At 40.1% G+C, this 20702-nt stretch overlaps 2 protein-coding genes across 2 annotated transcripts in view; both read left to right on the plus strand.

The window, feature by feature from the left end:
- The window catches only part of LOC134803954 (ciliary microtubule associated protein 1B-like), a 97760-nt gene that overhangs the window by 30309 nt on the left and 46749 nt on the right, over window positions 1-20702 (plus strand). The gene's annotated exons all lie outside the window — the stretch shown is intronic.
- LOC134803904 (DNA helicase MCM9-like) lies at window positions 1417-18015 on the plus strand. Its single transcript, XM_063776725.1, has 12 exons — window positions 1417-1571; window positions 1927-2198; window positions 2270-2499; window positions 3100-3206; window positions 3548-3767; window positions 4004-4169; window positions 5400-5509; window positions 5838-6776; window positions 9337-9461; window positions 9811-9940; window positions 15681-15826; window positions 16850-18015. The coding sequence occupies exons 1-12, from the start codon at window positions 1477-1479 to the stop codon at window positions 17997-17999; spliced, it is 3690 nt and encodes a 1229-aa protein (XP_063632795.1). The 5' UTR covers window positions 1417-1476; the 3' UTR covers window positions 18000-18015.

Raw genomic sequence — 20702 nt, forward strand, 5'->3', positions numbered from 1 at the left:
TGTCTGCTGTGTTTACATTTAGTGCTTGGCCCACTTTTGACACGATGTCTTTCACATTTTCGTTAGGAAGCTGCTCAACACCGACTATTTCAATATTATTATTACGCGCAGTTTGTTCAAGGTCATTCACTTTTTGGTCGAGGGCGGCATTGCACTTTTCCAAGTAAACGCATCTGTTATTTACCGCGGTGACTGTCTTCTCCAGTTTGTTAATTTTTTGTTTCGACTGCTCGTGCTCTTGAATAAGTGTGTCGTATTTATCAGATAGTAAGCTTAAGGCTTGGTTGATGGAACTTAATTCCTTTAGAAGTCCGGGAATGGCACCTACTTTCTTTTGTATGTCTTTTAGGATCTTTGAGTGATCGGCAACATCTTCTTGATCCTCGTCGTCCGACTCCATCTCACAGTTATGGCAATAAATTCTGTTTTTACCGCATCTCATGTCCGCCGCCAGGCCTTTGACGCACTTTCTATGAAATGTTCCTCGACATGGTCCCTGGCACACGAAGTGTGGACCTTTTTTAGAGAGCACCATTTCACATTGCTGACACTCCATTTCACTAACTTCTTATGGTTAAGTTTATTTTGATAGGAAGCAAAGTTGCCGCGCGTGCGCGATGTTAAGTGCGATGACGTTCCGTGACGCGTGCGCAACGCTTGGCGCTCTGAGCGAGACATACCTACTTACCTAAGTATTTTAACTCCCAAATGTAAACCTATTATAATATTTAAATTTTATTAAGTATAGTATAGTGAGACTCCACAGTCAAACTAAATGTAGTTTTGTGGAGCATTGTCCTTACAAAAAAGTTGTAACTTCTTGTATAATAAATAACTATAATAAATAATAAATGTTTAACGAAGATATTGAAGCTTCAATTAATAGCTATTTCGTTCCACTGTGTAGCGTTTATCGATATATAACATGATTAAAATCGACTTTTCACATCCCTAAAAGAGCACACATACACGTTTTTACGCACACATACACAGCCTGGATGCACCAAAAAAGGCAACACTTGGATTTGAAGTTCATCTTGTCAACAGTATGGTTGTCCTTTTTTGACAAACGGCATTTTTAAAAGAGCGAGGAGAGAGAAATGATACTAGTTGCTGCGCCGTGAAAGAGAACAAAACGTTGGGCCCTTGGTATATTGTGCGCTCGGATATCGATAGAAAATCTATAACTATTTATATTAAATATCATGAAGTCTAATACTTTTTTAATGTTAGTGATACACGTTTCTTGTAAGAATTAACCATACTAGAACTAGTTTAAGGCAACTTTTACTGGAACTGAACATGAGTGTATTGTGGAACCATCGTGCAACTTGCTAGTTAAATAGTTATATCTGAACGGTACCCAATGATTGACCTGTCATTGTCACTGCTGTCATGATGCCTTATCCCTTTCAATAGTTCCCAAATAATGCCGCCGAAAACAAATACACTTATTTATTTCACTGAACATACAAAATGATATTAGAATACGTGTTGAAATACCACCTCCAAGATTGTATCAATATTCTGACGGAAGAGGACATATTAGCATTCTATAGTATAAAAATTGAGTAAGTGAACTAATATTACTATTGCTACAAAATATTATTTTACAACATAGAAGGCAGGATCCTATAGAAGTGGTATACGCGTGCCTCCGTGAGGGACAAAACATACGCAATGCGACACTATGATTGGTCGAATTTATTTGTTGCCCACCATAATCCATACTAAATTAACGGTGGGGAACAAAAAATATGTGAGACTGTGACAAGGACAAACAATAATAGCGCTTTCGCTGCTACTCCTACTGAGAGATACATATGACTATCCCGTTCTGTCAGTTACCCCCACCACTCATGCCCAATCCAGTTTAATACTAGATTCATGTTTTACAAGTACCTATTATAAAAAGTTGAATTTCAGTTTTTTAAAGCTGTTCGAGATATATCCTGATATAGGCGATAAAGTACTTTGTAGTCCAGTGGATAGTCTACCACAATGCCATGAAGACATAATAAAGGCGCAACAATATATACTGGAACAAAGCGAATACAAGTCTACCATCGAAGAGCTCCCTCATTGCTTTTTGAAGAAAAACGTCCACGCTCGTATCTTTGGGCTTCCTGTTTGCCCTGAGCTCCATCGGACAATATTTCCGAAAAATGTGGATTTGGGTTGCTTTTTAAAAGTTACTGGTAAGTTTTCAATGAAAAAATTATACATTTGCTTGTGCATAATACTTTTTATTATGATTTAATTATTTTAGGGACCATTGTAAGAGTAACTCAAGCTAAAATGTTGGAATATCAACGCAAGTATGTTTGTGTAAAATGCAAGTTTGAGAACTGTGTGCAAGCAGAGTTTGAGCACAGGTACGTTCTGAAAGCTCCTTCGAGATGTGGCAACGATGAAGCCAGGTGCAAGTGCTCAACGTTCACACAAGTTCACTTAGTCTCCAGGGAGCACTGCAAAGATTATCAGGAAATTAAAATTCAAGTGAGTTGTTCAGAATTTACTATTAAGTTTTATAATTTACAATAATTTTGTTATGACTTCTACATACAGCTGGTATTGGTATAACCACTCAACCGTCCGGCCCGCGAGACTGTTTTCCTGTCAACCGTCTGGGTTTTTTTAGCGACGCACGCCCCGCGCAGCGCATTCACAACTTTCTACAAAAATTATAACTACACTGCCATCAAAATTTTTTTAGAGCTAACTATTTTGTTAGGCTACGTTGTCCCATCAAGAGAATTAGGAAATAATGCCGAAATATTCCGTTAGATGGCTCTGAAATCAATTCTTTCTTCCACCCCTTTGGATAGTAAGGTTCCCGCGGACGGTTAAGAGCATATTTTTTTCGGATACTATGCTATCGTCGGACGCTCAAGTGGATAAGTAAGTTTTATAATATTCATAAAAATATGTTCCTTTAATTCATGATCATTAATGATAGCAAAAAAATGTTTCCACCTGTCTAAATTAATTTTTAATAATACAAAAAACTTAATTCATTATATTCATACTTCATTCCAATAACAATGAAATGTGTATGTTCCAATGGCAATTTTGACAAAAAAAATGTTTCTTTATCAGGAGCAAGTAAATAAACTTGGCATAGGCACTATACCTGGCTCCATGTGGGTTGTGCTGGAGGATGACCTTGTAGACTCCTGCAAACCTGGAGATGATGTTCATATCTGGTAAGTGCATACACTTATCCCTATTATCATATAGAGTGATTATAACCTGAAATACATCACCAATTTCCATAATAGATAAAGTATAAAATAGATAAATAAATAAATAATAGATGCAACTATAAAAATATAAATATAAATAAATAATAGATGCAATAGATAAACATGGTCAAGTGAGAAGTCACAGCCAAAAGGTGGAAACACTGCAGTATTTTCTATTTGCATGAATGAGCTACCATGTGGGTCTAATTATACATTTTGCATATATACTGCTTGAGTGCTTCACAACAAAAACTGAGAATATTCAAATGCATAGATTTCACATGCATTTTGGGCTATTTTAGTGGAACAGTGCGTCGCCGCTGGCGTCCCGCCATCCTAGCCAAGCAGTCAGAGGTAGAATTGGTACTACAGGCTAACTACCTTGAGGTTTGCAATGCCCAGAAGTCAGAGGTCCTAGCTGCTGCTCCCGATGTCAAAGAGTGCTTTGATGAGTTCTGGGCAAAGTATGAAGCTTGTCCTCTGAAGGGCAGAGACCAGATTTTAAAGACAGTGTGTCCACAGGTAAGTTCCATCTCAAGGGACGATTTAGTTTATATTTGTAACGTTTCACGCTTACGCTGTTATTAACGACTCTTCAATACTAATGCCGTGCTACGCGACGTAAGCGCGAAACGCCATACTTACAAATTTGCAATGTAGAAGGATGTAGCAATCACAAAGTTAGAATCGCTTTAAAAATCTTCTATGTCCCTGGGCAGACTCTGGACTTTTACCATAAAGCTAATCTGCTTGTACAGGTATACGGCTTATATTCAGTAAAGCTGGCCTTACTGCTGACCGTACTCACGGGCGCGGCGGGTGCGGCGGACGCGGAAGCGGGGGCGCAGGCGAAAAGCGGGGCGGGAGACGACAGCATCACGCGCGTGCGCGGTCAGTGCCATCTGTTGCTGGTGGGAGACCCGGGTAAATATCCGATCAGTCTTTTAACTAATGCCATAAAATAAATAAAAAGCCTTTATTTCCAAATTTCCCATTTTTTACATTACAAGTTTTTGCGTATTGGTTAGTAAGTTTTTTGTAGCTAGTAGTTAGTGTTAAGTTTATGTATATTATTTACTATTTATTTATTTAATTTGGACCCCTCTTCGGGTGTAGGCCTCCTCCAACTCTCTCCATTTTTGCCTGTCTTCCGCTTCGTTTAGCCAGTCTTTCCCTGCAGTTTCTTATATATCATCTGTCCATCGTTTATATGGCTTTCCCACTTTCCTTTTGCCAATAGGGACTCTCCATTTCGTTGCCACACAAATAAATGCTATGCACATGCATAATTGGTAAGTATAATTGGTTGGTTGGTGGTGGTCTATGCTATGACTATTAACAGCCCTTTAGCTTGACTACATGGATGCAATTTCGGCAAATAACAGTGGTTATTTTTTTTTTATACCACATCAGTGGCAAACAAGCATACGGCTCGCCTGATGGTAAGCAGTCACCGTAGCCTATGGACGCCTGCAACTCCAGAGGTGTTGCATGCGCGTTGCCGACCTTTTAAAAACCTGTACACTCCTTTTTTGAAGAACCCCATACTGTAAACCCTCGGGAAAACCTCGGAAGGGAGCTCATTCCACAGCCGGAGCGTCCGCGGGAGGAAATTCCTCTTAAATCGCACAGTACGCGACCATTTAGGTTCTAGGGTGTGAGGATGAACACCCTGCCGACGGCGAGCGGTGCGGTGATAGAAAGCGGCCGTTGGCATCATGCCAAATAGTTCCTCAGAGCACTAAAGGTTATAATAATAGCAGGTTATAATAAATTGGCTTGCAAAATCTTATACAGCATACAGTTTTTGACTTCATAATGTACAAAGTGCAGCTGCAAAAGTGCATATCCACTTCTGAATGGAATTTATTTATTGAATGGATTTCATTCATGAAGTGAATGAATTTTGGTTTTAGCGGTAAAGGTCGTTTATAATACTCGTACAATCTAAATAAAAAAAAAAAAAAAGTAACTATAATTATACAGATTATAAAATGTTATGTCCGAGTATACTACAACGCACCAGAAAACGTCAGTCTACAACGAGCACGTTAGGAGTTGCGCTTGAAACTGCACTAAGCTTACAGATTGCCAATGATATACATTTCTCAGTACTTCCAGTGTTCAGCTAACTACCTAATAAAATACGTACAGGTACGGGAAAATCGCAGTTGCTGCGTGCGGGTGCTGCGCTAGCGGCGCGTTCCGTGCTGACCTCGGGCGCCGGCAGCACGCGCGCTGGCCTCACCTGCTCGGCGCTCAGGGTAACTGGACTTCCAGTTAATTTGCTGTGATGATTGTGGTGGCCATGTTCGAGGCAAAATTGCTGCTCGAGTATTGCGTAATATGAGAGTATGAGGTGGATAAATGTGTAGCGCGCTACCACGCATTTGCGGTGCACCTTAACATTCATTTTATTAAGTGTCTGGATTAAGGGCCAGTTGCACCAACCACATTTAACAGACTGATGACTGATCAACATCACTCAACAGAGTACTATGAAAATTCCGATACAATAAAATTTAGCGAACGCTTTAACGGTGACAGACGGTTTGGTGCAACCGACCCTAAGTATTTGTTTCTTGATCTCAGGAAGGAGGCGAGTGGCAGCTGGAAGCGGGCGCGCTGGTGCTTGCTGACGGGGGAGTGTGCTGTGTAGACGAGCTGGCTCAGCTGAAGCCGCACGACCGCGCCGCCGTGCACGAGGCCATGGAGCAACAGACAGTGTCCGTGGCCAAGGTAAGCAGCTGGCAGCGGGCGCTGGTGCTCGACGGGGGAGTGTGCTGTGTAGACGAGCTGGCTCAGCTGAAGCCGCACGACCGCGCCGCCGTGCACGAGGCCATGGAGCAACAGACAGTGTCCGTGGCCAAGGTAAGCAGCTGGCAGCGGGCGCTGGTGCTCGACGGGGGAGTGTGCTGTGTAGACGAGCTGGCTCAGCTGAAGCCGCACGACCGCGCTGCCGTGCACGAGGCCATGGAGCAACAGACAGTGTCCGTGGCCAAGGTAAGCAGCTGGCAGCGGGCGCTGGTGCTCGACGGGGGAGTGTGCTGTGTAGACGAGCTGGCTCAGCTGAAGCCGCACGACCGCGCCGCCGTGCACGAGGCCATGGAGCAACAGACAGTGTCCGTGGCCAAGGTAAGCGGCTGGCAGCGGGCGCTGGTGCTCGACGGGGGAGTGTGCTGTGTAGACGAGCTGGCTCAGCTGAAGCCGCACGACCGCGCCGCCGTGCACGAGGCCATGGAGCAACAGACAGTGTCCGTGGCCAAGGTAAGCAGCTGGCAGCGGGCGCTGGTGCTCGACGGGGGAGTGTGCTGTGTAGACGAGCTGGCTCAGCTGAAGCCGCACGACCGCGCTGCCGTGCACGAGGCCATGGAGCAACAGACAGTGTCCGTGGCCAAGGTAAGCAGCTGGCAGCGGGCGCTGGTGCTCGACGGGGGAGTGTGCTGTGTAGACGAGCTGGCTCAGCTGAAGCCGCACGACCGCGCCGCCGTGCACGAGGCCATGGAGCAACAGACAGTGTCCGTGGCCAAGGTAAGCAGCTGGCAGCAGGCGCTGGTGCTCGACGCGGAAGTGTGATGTGTCTAGACGAGGGCTTCAGCTGTGCGAGCTGTGGCCGCACGACAACGCCGCGTGCTTTATCTCGTTATTATTCCTTTATTCGCCGCTTACGTTATTAAATAACGTACTTACCTTTATGCTTGCTTGTAAGTTGATTTGCTAGTTTGAACAAATATAGTTGGGGTTTTTGTGCCAGTTTTGGACATAAAGCGGTCTTCACATTGGATGCGGATCCACACGCCGCCGCTTGGGTATGTACTTGTATAGCGCTGTCTCGCTTACACACTGAAGCGGTGTGCGAATCCGCTTCTACGGGATAAGCACGTAACCATGGTTAAAAAAACAACGGGTTGCACTCCGGGAGTGCCGGCAGAAGTGAACACTCAATGACATTGAAACAGTTTTTCGCTCAGGTCACGTGTCCGTCTTACGTCTTACGAATCTTACGGTCACGTGACCTGTCGCGAGTTTAACATTTTTTCCCCATCACAAAAAGTGCACAGCGCCGCTAAAGAAGTTTTCACTTCAAAAATTTTATTTTGGAATATCGTTGTTTTAAAAAACAACGGGTTGCACTTCGGGAGTGCCGGCAGAAGTGAAAACTCAATGAATGTCTGCGGCACTATGTATAATTGAGGTTAACGCCATCTAGCGTTATTTCGTCGCATTACTTGAAACCCCTAAAGCACATCACTGTTAGTAAAGTCCATTTCAATAGAACTTGCAAACTATGTAAACAAAGGACGTAACTTTGTTATGTCACTGTTTCTCCTTGAATTTTCACATCATCTCATCAAACACCATTGAAACACATACACTATACACTAAAAGCGGTCGTTACCGTAAAATACAACAATATAAATAAATAAATAAATAAATATTATAGGACATTTTTACACAAATTGACTAAGCCCCACAGTAAGCTCAAGAAGGCTTGTGTTGTGGGTACTCAGACAACGATATACGTGTGTCAGCACCTTCGCCGCCTCGCATATCAGTCGCACGGTGCGCGCGGCTGGAGCGGCGGCCGAGTCTCAGGCTGCAGTGAAGCGGCAGAAGTATGCCCCCCTGGGAGCAGGTTACATTTTTGTCCCTTTCGCGGTAGAAACGGCGGGCTGCTGGGGGGCGGACGCGAAAAACATGGTGCGCGACATAGGCCGTCGACTTAGGCAGAAGGGGGAGGACCCCCGCTCCGAGTCGTTTCTGGTGCAAAGGCTATCCATAGCCATTCAGCGCGGCAATGCCGCGAGTATTATGGGCACTTTTGCACCGGAAGCGTCTAGGAGCGGCAGCAATGTTTAGTTAGTAACTTGTGTGTGTTTAGTTTGTAAGTATGACTAACTGTATGTATGTTTATATAATATATAAATACTTAAATACATAGAAAACAACCATGACTCAGGAACAAATATCTGTATCATCATACAAATAAATGCCCTTACCAGGATTCGAACCCGGGACCATCGGCTTCATAGGCAGGGTCACTACCCACTAGGCCAGACCGGTCGTCAATATAATATAACTGTATCTTGGATATTTCAATAAAAGTTTAAAATGGTTTCATAAGTTAGGTTATTAGGCCCTGATGTAATGACGTTTTTGTTTCTTTTACATTCTACAATTGTCTATGATGGGTAGTGTTGTGACTAAAGTTGGTGATATACTCGTAAAGCCGCTACACACTACCCGACTCACAGTATAGTCATACTTTGAATGTAGTTTTGTTTCTTTTAAAAAATAGAGGATGGTCTCCTTTAAGTAAAATGAGCCAGCTTAAGGATTTAAGATAGTTTCCCTCCAGGGCCCGACTTATCTTTCCACCCTGTATAATTCGTTTTATTTTAGCATTAAAAATAAGGTAAACAATCTTTATGTCTTTGTTTTTGTTTGATAAACACATTTTAAAAATAAGTTACGGCAAATATGTAACAATAATGAATCCAATACGATCATTTATATTCTTCTGCTTTCATAAGTAATAGTTACTGATTTTTAATAAGCGTAATTAAAAGACATGTCAAGATGGCTTACCTTCTTTCAAGTTCTTTCTAATGCAAAAAAAACGACTTATGGGTGCGACGCACCAAGGTCGTGATGCAGTGCGATAGTGTGTTACGGCCTTAAGTAAAGGACTAAGTGAGACTCTTGCCCATCACTAGTAAATTCATCATTCAGAGACAATTTCAATATGGCGGTTTGTTTACATAGTTCCCAAGTTCTATTGAAATGGACTTTACTCGAGTTATATTAGTACCAGTTAGAGGGAAACTCACTAAAGGCAGGGAACTCATTAAGGCGGGGGCATTAAAGGGGGAGGGAATGGCATTTAAATCAATAAAGAAAAACTCATTGTAACAGTTTTTCGATCAGGTCACGTGTCCGTCTTACGTCTTACGGTCACGTGACACCTGTTACGAGTTTAACATTTTTTCCCCATCACAAAAAGTGCTGTGCACTTTGATCGGCTGTGCGCCGCTAAAGAAGTTTTCACTTCAAAAAAATAGTTAGATGTTATATGCGAATAATTCCGCAGGCAGGGATCGTGTGCAAGCTGAACACGCGCTGCGCCGTGGTGGCGGCGTGTAACCCGCGCGGCCGATATGAGCCCGCCGAGCCGCTGCACCACAACGTGGCGCTGGGGACCCCTCTGCTCAGCAGGTATGTGTTGCTGATGAATAACCAATTTTTGAAGCTCCTGTGTGTATTTCATTTACACTTAAAAATAGAGTAACGCCATCTAGTATGTTTTCTGGCAGAGCTAACATAAATGACGAATCGGTGTGAAATTCGGTGCTATCTATTATCTATGACATCTACGTACGATATGCATGTTGATTGTGACTTTGTTTAAGAATTTTAATTCTATTAATTACTCTTCATTGTCAGAGACGGATGCACACCCATCTTTGATATTTTTGCTGTATGTAGTCGAGAAAAATCATAGAAAAAATCATGATACTTAAATAAATTGAGTTGTAAGTGTCTCGTTACCGTTGTTTGTTAACAGGTTTGACTTAATTTTCATTCTGCTAGACACGAAGAATAAGGCTTGGGACAAGCTCGTCTCTTCGTATATATTATTCGGCGGCGCTCAGACCATTGACAGCAAAAAACAATGGAGCATTGAAAAACTGCAGGTAGCTACGAGCATGATTACTCCAGTTTCAGTTCATTCATTTTGTTATAACATAGGTTAGGTAGGTAATCCACCTATCCAATTTCTTTGTCCAGTGTGTATGGCGTCTCACATTTTTTTTAGGATCACCAACAGACCATGAAAAAATAATCAGTAGCTTACATAACATTAAAGGTAGACGTTTGTCCAATTATAGGTAACCACAGCTTGCTCCAGTATCTTAGGACATACAATATAGGTACATTAGGTTAGAACATTTAGACTTAAGCTATTAATAAATTAAATTTAACAAATATATATTTTGCTTTAATGCGAGAGTGAGATGCACTGACATTGGACAAAGAAATTGGACAAGTGGAATACCACCCTTATATGAAAGATGGTAGATACTTAAATATACATTTAATCCCTATGTTTTACCCGCTATGCAGGTGCACAAAATTGTCTCGTGCGGTTTCTAATATTTGTTTTTGATTCTTAACCCTTTAGTGGGTAACGGCATGGCAAGATATTTGCCGTCATACCACTCAGATATTTTATTTTTTTTCTCAATGAACGTGTTGTTAGTTAATATAAATTTTGGTTCGCATAAGAGAATATAGTCGTAATAATCTACGAAAAAAAAGGAGAGCTGATAAACGTTATTCCATCCCTTGTTAAATGATAATTCTTAGGCCTGAACTTAGATTTTTAACTATTGCCTACATTTGAACAAAAATGTTTGTAAATAAAAATTTTCTTTGCTGGATTTACCCGATAGTCACAATTCTCTAGTTTCAGAGACAAGTTTGGCGATATAAAGTTTAAAGAAAAAAAATCTGTTGTTTGATCATTTAAAAAAATGAAGACGGCAATATATTTGCCACTATCCGTTAAGTGTCTGGCGTTTATTAAAGGAAAGGGTAGGTTAGGCTACTATTGTTATTGATTTATATATGGAGCAATAGCTTAATTCAATAATTCAAATTATTACATGCTAGCAACCTATCCACAGTTTTTCTGGGATTACAATACCTACTTGGAAATAATATACAATACCTACATATAATAGTATATGTATATTAAAAATATTATAAATAGAATGAACAAAAAATCTTTTTAAGTTAAATTATATAAAGGTTTTAATTATTTCTTATCATTCTATTGGTTTTTAATTTATTCATTTTAGATACTTCATGCCACTCGTAGTTCCCTCGCCAAACTGACATGACGGTCTTGTCACTTGCTGCCCTTGGCTGATAGCGGCAAACATATTGCCGTCTTATAATTCAGAAACCCCGAAATAATATATACATTTCTCTTGCTCAAAAAATAAAAAAATAATAATTCATGCTGTCCGTATCGTTAAAGTTCTCGATTCATTGCTATAAAAAAATAATGGTCAAAGGGTTAAATTTAACGCTCAAGTATGGCGCAACTTAGAACCGCCTGTGGCTAAGGTACCTACACACAAATTACGTCGATCATTTTCTTCTCGAGTGGGTTAATTTTTTTTTAAACTCATTAAAATACTTACAATTTTGTTTTAAGACCCTAAGTAATAGCACCCATAGCCACCGCGAGCCGGTGTAGCTTTATTTGACATTCATAGGCGCATTAGCGCCTACTTGAATAATAAACTATCTTTATCTTATCTTATCATATCCGCAAACCCAGCCTCCTGGCGGAGGCTGCTGCGCTTCCACGCAGGGCCACAGCGTTTGTTCAGTTACGACTTTAAATACGATGTCCGAAATAAATGGAAAACCACACCACACCGCTGCTCAAAATACGTTGCACAGACGTAGATATGACCGATTTAGGCGACCAACATTATTTTAGGGTATAATTCGGTACAAAATGGGATAAAAAATGTAAAAACGTTGTTTTATACTAAAATCAATTGTATTCTGTCAATTAAAAACAAAAAAAAATATATAAAAAAAAATATAAAAGAAAAATTATGAAAAAAAATATTTTAAATTTATTTAATACAAAATTAAAATACACACAAATCTACACTGGTATATGTATATGGTTCGGCAGGCAACAAAAGCTCGATTGTCTCAGGAAGAAAGGCTTTGTTGCAAGGCGATTGCTTTTTTGGTCTCATACTGCTGATGAGTGGATCGGATGTTAGTAAAAGTCTAGTAAAAACGTCAAAATTACATTGTTCTCTTGAAAATTTCCTTGCAAAATTTTGTCGGTATGCCCTAAAATGTTTATTTCGGGCTTCTGCTGCTTCTTCCGACAACTGGCCAATGGGTAATAGAGCGTTTTCTATTACGCGTCCCCCATGGATCAAAATTTTATGCATGGTTGGAGTCATAGGATGCCATTCCCCATACAAATTCTTACATAATGTTGCTGTATCATAAGCGTATTCGTCGAATTTAGCAATATTTATTCTATGACCACTAGATATTACCTCTAAAATAACTTTCAGCCTAAAAATCAAGTCGTAGCTGACTTTTGTGATATCAGCCGCCAATTCCGGATTATCAAAAAATCTCCTACTGGTGTTGCCGTCATTGGTGTTGCCAAAGTTAGCCTTCGGCATATCAATCAGCAATCCTGTCTCAGTTTTGAATCTCTCTTGGATATCCTTTTTTCTCTCTTCTTCCATAAGTTATTCTTCTTGTGTTTTTCTCTGTCTGTATTTCTTTGTAGGTAATCTGTACGCTAAATGCAGGATGCATTCCATAAAACGGATTCTAGCATGTAAGACTGATAATCCAAAATCCAAAGCTTCCGGACTCTCCTCATTTTTCTTGTTGAGATCATTAAAATCCTTCGTTTGATTAGCACCACATATATAACACTTGCTCGTGGATTTTGTATCTGTTGCAGCATTACAGACCTTTCCGTCAACCATGGTCATTTTAAAAATATACCCAAACATAAATTCATTTTCATGCAAGGTCACTTTAGAATCATTTAGGTGCGCAGCAGAATTCTGCACATAATCAATTTCTTCTTTTGTAACATCTGTTGATTCTTTTACGTAACGAAATCTGATTGGACGACAAAATCGTGTCGAAGACGGTGTCGGATTATTCCAAACCACTTTTTTGCCTTCTTCTCCGCAAACGATCTGTAAAGGCACAAAAGAACTCATAAATATATTTCCATCAGAATCACTCTCATTATCAAATTGTTGCTTGAATTTCGATTGTTGAGACCCATCACAACCCCATTTACAAATTAACTTTAATGACTTTCTCTCGTGATATTAAGCGTTATCAGCACTTCTTCCAAAAACATTGATAAGCGAGTGGCGGTCAAATCCATCAGGGATTGTAGATTAGTTTCTGCGCAGGTAGCTGTTACCCGTAGGGATTCTTTTGGCGTGTAGCACTCTTGTTTTGCTTTCAGCAAAAGATCATAACAGGGGAAGTGTTTTTTGTTTGTTGACCTTATTATTTCGTATTGATGCCTGCTGAGGTCAGCATCTACATACATTTGTAGAGCTTCTTGTGGTGTCAGTGGAGCGATTATTTCATTAACGCTGGATGATCTTTTTATGCTAGTATTTACTAGCACATTCTGGAGTATTAGTAATATCCTTAAGCACTTTTGAGGCATCTCTTTTGCCACTAGTTTGAAGAACCGATTGTGCTGCATGAACAATCATTTCATCAGGTAGGGCAGCTCGAATTTTTTCGGTTTACCTTCTCTTGCTTCGCTCAATTAATTCCCCAAAGGATTTACACGGTCGTCCTGACGTGTTAGAGGATGCCACTGGAATCTCAAAAGTTCCTTCCAACCAAGACTCATTCAATTTTAAAAACTTATCTATTTTTTTGTTTGCTTTCAACCACCTTTGTTTTATTTGTGATTTCACATAAGAAAATTCATGTTTTATATATTTTTTGAGCTCTTCCGATGTTCCGTAGGTAAGCACAAGATAATTTTCATAATAATCGCACTTTTCACTTAAACTTGGCAAATTTTGCTCTTGTATTTGCTCAAAAATATATTTTCGAGCAAATACTTTTCCCCCGAAGCACTGGGTTCACCTGTAAAAAGATAAAACTAAATTAACTTTTTTTTTTTAAATGTGCGAAAATATTTTTTTTTCATAGGTTATCTTTGAAAGCCTCTAAGACCACATAGGGGTAGAGATGGGTCGCGGGTATTTACCCAATTTACCCACCCAGGTAAATACCCGGTAAATACCCATCTACCCGGTATTTACCCGTATCTACCCAAATGGACGGGTAGATTCATTTCTTGTTGCACATGTCGATTTGTGTTAAAGTGGAGATATAAACCGAGTTAATGGCTGTAATTATTGTGTGTCATTTAAAATGAAATGGTTTAGTTGCAGTTGCAGTTGTAACTAAGGAATTTTTAGTACAATTTTGATAAATATTAAAAAAACGCCGTCATAAGAGTATTTTTTTTAGACTTGAGTAAATTATCGTACTTATACGTTGATAATACACATTCCAACTTCGGTCGGCGGGGGGTGTGGTTGGGGGGAGGGGGGCAAAAGTGAACTTTTTCATATTTCTTGGAATCTGTCATTAATATCGAAAAGTGTTGTATGTACAAACTAAAGTAGACATAATTTTCTACAAAAAAGGTTATATACATTTTTGTCCTAAAACTAAATGTGTTTGACTTATAAGCTTCCCAAGTTGGGATACTGCACAATTTTTTTTTATTATCATTCATAAGTATTCTTTATTTTCATCTTTCTAATGTATATTAAAAGCATTTTAAAACATTTCCGGAAGCCAGGGAATGATTTTACACGATTTTTCTAATTGGACTGATATGTTAAAATCGAACTTCACCTCATAGCAACCTTTTCGTAATTAGTTTGAACATACATTTTATGTAACATTATAAAAAAATACTTAAATTAATCTTATTTATACTCACATACCATTAAACACATCAAATTTAGAAGAAAAACGAAAATACCCGCGTATTTACCCGCGGGTAGGTAAATATCGGGTATTTACCGGGTAAATACCCGCTCTCGGGTATTTACCCGGGTAGTTACCCATCTCTACATAGGGGCGGCTAATGGCGGCTAATTTCTGAGACACCATAAAGACGACTAAGTAATCTGTTCAGGCATATACAATACAAGACAGGGACGCACCCTGAAGTATAACAAAAATACCATTGAAAATCAAAATCTATGAAAAAACAACATTTTGTGAAGGGTCATATTTAACGAGCTCAAAATATATGATAAATATCAAAAATGTAATATAAAATTATTGAGATATATTAATTCTTACCTGAATAACTGGAATCCATCAAAAAAACTTTATGAAAACGTCAGAAAAACCAATTAAACACTTGGGAAAACTTGCAATATTTTGGAGCGTCGAGAACAGAAACTTGCGCGCTGAGCGATAGTCAGAGTTCGACTGCCTGTTATGCGGTTCAGGTTTGATGATAAGGAGTGGGGAGGGTCATATAATATGCCTGGGTCTATAGACTACCTCCACGTGGTATTTTTTTTATCAATATGTTGATTTTTGCAAAATCGACTTTTGGCCGCCTAAATCGGTCATATCTACGTCTGTGCGTTGACGAACTGTAAACGCAGTGACGTCATGCGTCACGTCATTAACCGCCGATCCAAGTGGACGCGTCCATAAGAACGCTATGTATTCACTTCTTGTCATTTGGATAGTCAATATATATACGGCGCGTCAGCGTATTTTGAGCAGCGGTATAGCGATCCTTTAATTAGTATTTAGATATATAGTAGAGTAAGGGTCGGTTCCGGTTTGCAGATGTACATCGGGCTCGTAGGAGGCGTTCGCACGGAAATGACAGCGGCGGCCAACACGGTGTTGCGCGCCTACTACATGTCTCAGCGACGCGCTGCGACGCGAGACCCCTCGCGCACCACCGTGCGCATGCTGGACAGCCTCGTCAGGTACACGAACGTGGTTTAATAATAATGGTCTAAGATATTTTTCTATCTTTTCAACCTCATAGTGTGGGGTGTCGTTGGATAGGGCTTTCAAAATGAATAGGGGTCTTTAAACAACATTTCTTGATTAAGTTTTTCCTTCTAACTTTTGAAAAATCTGTCCAAAAAATATGAAAAAAATCATGAAAATAGTGCTTAAAAAACTCAATCAAATAAAATTAAAACAAACTTGATCAGTGTAGCCGTTTATGAGTTATTGCTAAAAGTCTTCCCTTCTTATTTTAATTAAAAGCCTGGCAACCCTCATTTGTGACCGGATTTTCGCAGGCAACCCTATGCCATTGTATTTGCAATAAAATTACCATCATTTTGATGTATAATTCAAGCGTCAGACAGATGAGTGCAATTATCGATATAAAATCACCTCTTTAAACACGGCAACCACATAATAGTGACCGGAAAAAGATAGGCAACCTAGATGATTTATGTTGTACAAGTTGTATACTTTCCATTGAAACTCATTTCGATCGTCAGACAAATCGGTGAAATTTGCCGAAAAAAAATTTTTTTCAAAAGTTTATTAAAAATAGCCTTGACCATATTTCTTTAGGCAATCCTATTTATTTATGTTCTGGAACATATTTTCTTTCATATATTCATAGTTTCATCCGTCAGACAGATTGGTGAAGGTCGGCTATATGGGGGATCTCCTACTATAATATAAAACCTAGAAACATTTAATACGCCGAATGCGTGTGACGTACGAAATGGAATCAAAGCCAGTTACGACACCTGTCCACAGCTAACTGATAAGACCGATTATGCCGAACCGTCGTCACTGGCCTTGGTCAATGTGAATCGTAGTTTTGAGTAAAGCAGTTTCACTAGTTCTCCGTTCATAAGGCACGCTGTTTGTTTAATTTAACTTTATGTTTATGTTAACTAGTAGGTATTACAAGTTCTCGTGAAGATCCCTCAACAACGAAACGGATTTTTTTTAATGCATCATATTTTTTTTTCATTCAGGCTATCCCAGGCGCACTGCCGGCTAATGCGGCGCACTTGCATCCTGCCGGCGGACGCGGTGACGGCCGCGGCGCTGGTGGACCTGTCCATGCAGGACTGCGCACTCGCCGACACCACCGACGCGCTGCACGACTCCTTCCACAAGCACCCCGACTTCCACTACCTCTGCACCGCCCGCACGCTCCTCACCAAACTAAACCTCTACGAAATCTGGCAAAACGAACTCTTGTCCTACGCGAAACTGCTCCAAGTCGATCATCAAACTATAGAACGCGAAATAGAAAACAAAAGCTCGAAGCTCTTCGAAAAATTCGACGACGTCTCCGATGACAATATCCCGCTATCCTCAACTTTAGTCACGAGCTCTTATTTTAAAAAGAAAAACGATGACCATGTGGATTTTGTTAATAACGATACTGACGATCGACCCGTATTCGATAGTAGGGATAACGTGAATGTAAAGTTTGCGGCAACTTTGAAAAAACATGCGGCGCTTAATAAACTTGAAAGAAAACCACCACTAGTACAGAAATCAAGGAAAAGGAAGCGGAAAGAAAATGTAAACAATCAAAAATTAGGTAAAAAGAAAAGCGATAAATCTGTAAAAAATCATGTACTTGATAGTATTTCTGAGAGCGATTCAGAAGAACAAAATACCACCGTTAATTTGAATGGTGTCCCCAGTGTGAATGATATTTTTAATGATATTGGTATAGATTTTAACTTTGATGATAGTGGAAAAAGTAATGCAGTAATAGAAAACAGTAAGATTTCAGCAGATGGGAAAGCAGAGTCAAGAGAGGCAGATGTAGATATTAAAGTTATAGAGAATAAAAAAGTCAAATCAAGTGAATCATTTGACGAAAACAAAGAGAGTGAAAAAGATTCTGTCAGTACACTAAATCCTAATACGTCGTCAAATACTCGCAGCAAATTAAGGCAATTCCAGTGTGTGGAGAAACATGATATTAGTAAATATGAAGAAAAGGTACACGCAAGCATAGTACACAAAGAAAATGAAGTAATTGTTAAATTGGAGAATGTGTCTGATTCAATACATAACTCAAGTTATGCAAGTAAGAAATCTGTTACAAGTTCTCAAGTGTCTATATTTGAAAGCTCGGATTGTGATATAGATTTAGATATATAAGTAAGTAAATAAAAATAAATTATGTATGTAAGTATTTTTTTTAACCATCAGTTTTACCAAGTTTAACCCAGTTAAAATCTCTTTTACATTTATTACCTACTATAGTGTAAATAACATTATTTGCGGTATTTGACGTCTGTCACTCACAACAGCAATACTACGTAAAATGTTTTGCACATCGAAATCACAAAGGAAAACAACTGCACTGCGAACGTTTACGTTCTACGTCTTTTTTTTTTTAATTTTAGGGTTGGCCGGACACCACCGTTATGAATCGGTAGTCGTCTAAGTAAATCGATATGAATTTTTCATTTTTCTTTTAATAAAAATAAGGAAAAGGTGGATAATTAACTGTAAATATGGATATATTTATCGTCACTTAACAGACAACAAATTTGACACAGAAATAACATAAATAAACTTTAAAATAGATCCCCAGTTAGTTTCAATTTTGACAATGGGTGCGACCTACTCGGTCGGTGTATTTAATACACCGCTAGCTTGCGGGAAAACCATATAATTCTAGCTTTATTTAAATCTCAAATAAAAATTCATTATACGTCACAATTCGATACCTCAGTCTACGTGCCATCCAATCGTAATCGCTTGCCGTGACAATCGATTTGCGTTAGTTACATCTCTATATACGTCAGTCATAATGTGTCAAATACCGCAAATAATGTTATTTACACTATAGTAGTGTGTTTGTGCCGGTTTTGGACCAAAACTTTTTCGATAGGGGGCGCCACTTTGTATGCGCAAGGTAGTGACTATTTAGTTCCAAATATCCCCGCTAGATGGCGCTGCTTGTTAGTTCACACTACTCCCCGCTAGATGGCGCCACTTTGTATGTGAGTTATTGATTCGCTTAAAGGTTCTCTAAGAAATGTATAGATGTCGATAGCGCAGTCGCCTCGTCAGTGGACACCGCTAGTTAGTTCCAAAACCATCCGCTCCCCGCTAGATGGCATCACTTTGTATGTGAGTTGTTGATTCGCTAAAAGGTATAGATGTCGCTAGTGGCGCCTCGTCAGTGTACGCCGCTAGTTAGTTCCAAAACCATCCGCTCCCCGCTAGATGGCGACACTTTGTATGTGAGTTGTTGATTCGCTTAAAGGTATAGATGTCGCTAGTGGCGCCTTCGTCAGTGGACACCGCTAGTTAGTTCCAAAACCATCCGCTATGAAATGAATAGATGTCTCCACTTTGTATGTGAGTTGTTGATTTGCTTAAATGAATAGATGTAGCTAGTGGCGCCTTCGTCGGTGGACACCGCTAGTTAGTTCCAAAACCATCCGCTATGAAATGAATAGATGTCTCCACTTTGTATGTGAGTTGTTGATTCGCTTAAAGGTATAGATGTCGCTAGTGGCGCCTCGTCAGTGTACGTCGCTATTTAGTTCCAAAACCATCCGCTCCTCGCTAGATGACGACACTTTGTATGTGAGTTGTTGATTCCCTGAAATGAATAGATGTCGCTAGTGGCGCCTCGTCAGTGGACACCGCTAGTTAGTTTCAAAACCTTCCGCTATGAAATGAATAGATGTCGCTACTGAGTAGTTCTAAAAAAATCCGCAGAGTCAGAGGAGGTTCTCTTAAAGGTTCTCCATCAAATGTATAGATGTCGCTAGTGGCGCCTCGTCAGTGGACACCGCTAGTTAGTTCCAAAAACATCCGCTATGAAATGTATAGATGAGCTGCCGTCTGAGTAGTTCTAAAAAAGTCCGCAGAGTCAGAGGGGGTTCGCTTAAAGGTTCTCCATCAAATGTATAGATGTCGCTAGTGGCGCCTCGTCAGTGGACACCGCTAGTTAGTTCCAAAATCATCCGCTATGAAATGTATAGATGAGCTGCCGTCTGAGTAGTTCTAAAAATGTCCGCAGAGCCAGAGGGGGTTCATGGTAAGTTCATTAATCTTGGTCAAGCAAATCTTGTCAGTAGAAAAAAGGCGGCAAATTTGAAAAATCGCGGGCTGGCAGCATTTGATTTGAACTGTTCGAAAATCGTGTGTCATTTATATCTTATCTGTGGAACTGTTTTGTTTATCGTTATTCGATATACATTGCTGCTTTTTGTTCGTTTTCCTAGGGATATCATACTTTAGTTTGCTTTACATTGCTACTGACATATCCGGCTTGACAGACTATATCGATTCGCTTAAAGGTCTACATGTGGCTAGTGGCGTCTCGTCAGTGGACACCGTTAGTTAGTTCCAAAAACATCCGCTATGAAATTGCAAAGAGGCCCATCATGTTTGTTTAATACCACGTGGGTGGCAAACAAGCATACGCTCCGCCTGATGGTAAGTTATTACCGTAGCATATGGACGCCTGCGAATTCTATAGTTTACACGGATGCACTTTTATTTGCGGTTGGATTTGTCGCTTGTGCTTATCAAATGTATGGAGTTGGTAGTTTACCAACCGCAAAAAAGACCCAGTTTTTTTTATATACTACGTCGGTGGCGAACAAGCATCTGGCTCGCCTGATGGTAAGCAGCCACCGTAGCCTTTGAACGCTTGCAAGATTGTTGGACCTTTGAAACCTATACATCATCATCATCATCATCATCATAATAGGCCCTCAGGAAAACCTCGACCTCCCCCTGCCCCCCTGCTCATGTAGTATTTGGGTTTCTAGCACACTTATTTGCGGTTGGTTTTGTCCTTTTGGTTATCAAATGTATGGAGTTTGTAGTTTGCCG

The sequence above is a fragment of the Cydia splendana genome, chromosome 2, assembly GCF_910591565.1.
Source record: "Cydia splendana chromosome 2, ilCydSple1.2, whole genome shotgun sequence".
Lineage (NCBI taxonomy): Eukaryota > Metazoa > Arthropoda > Insecta > Lepidoptera > Tortricidae > Cydia > Cydia splendana.

What these genes read in the sequence shown, in the direction of transcription:
- LOC134803904 (XM_063776725.1), top strand. Translation starts at nt 1,477, where the DNA reads ATGATATTAGAATACGTGTTGAAATACCACCTCCAAGATTGTATCAAT. An exon ending in TAAAGACAGTGTGTCCACAG is followed by an intron (nt 3,768 to 4,003) that starts GTAAGTTCCATC and finishes CTGCTTGTACAG; the next exon opens with GTATACGGCTTATATTCAGT. An exon ending in GTTGCTGGTGGGAGACCCGG is followed by an intron (nt 4,170 to 5,399) that starts GTAAATATCCGA and finishes AAATACGTACAG; the next exon opens with GTACGGGAAAATCGCAGTTG.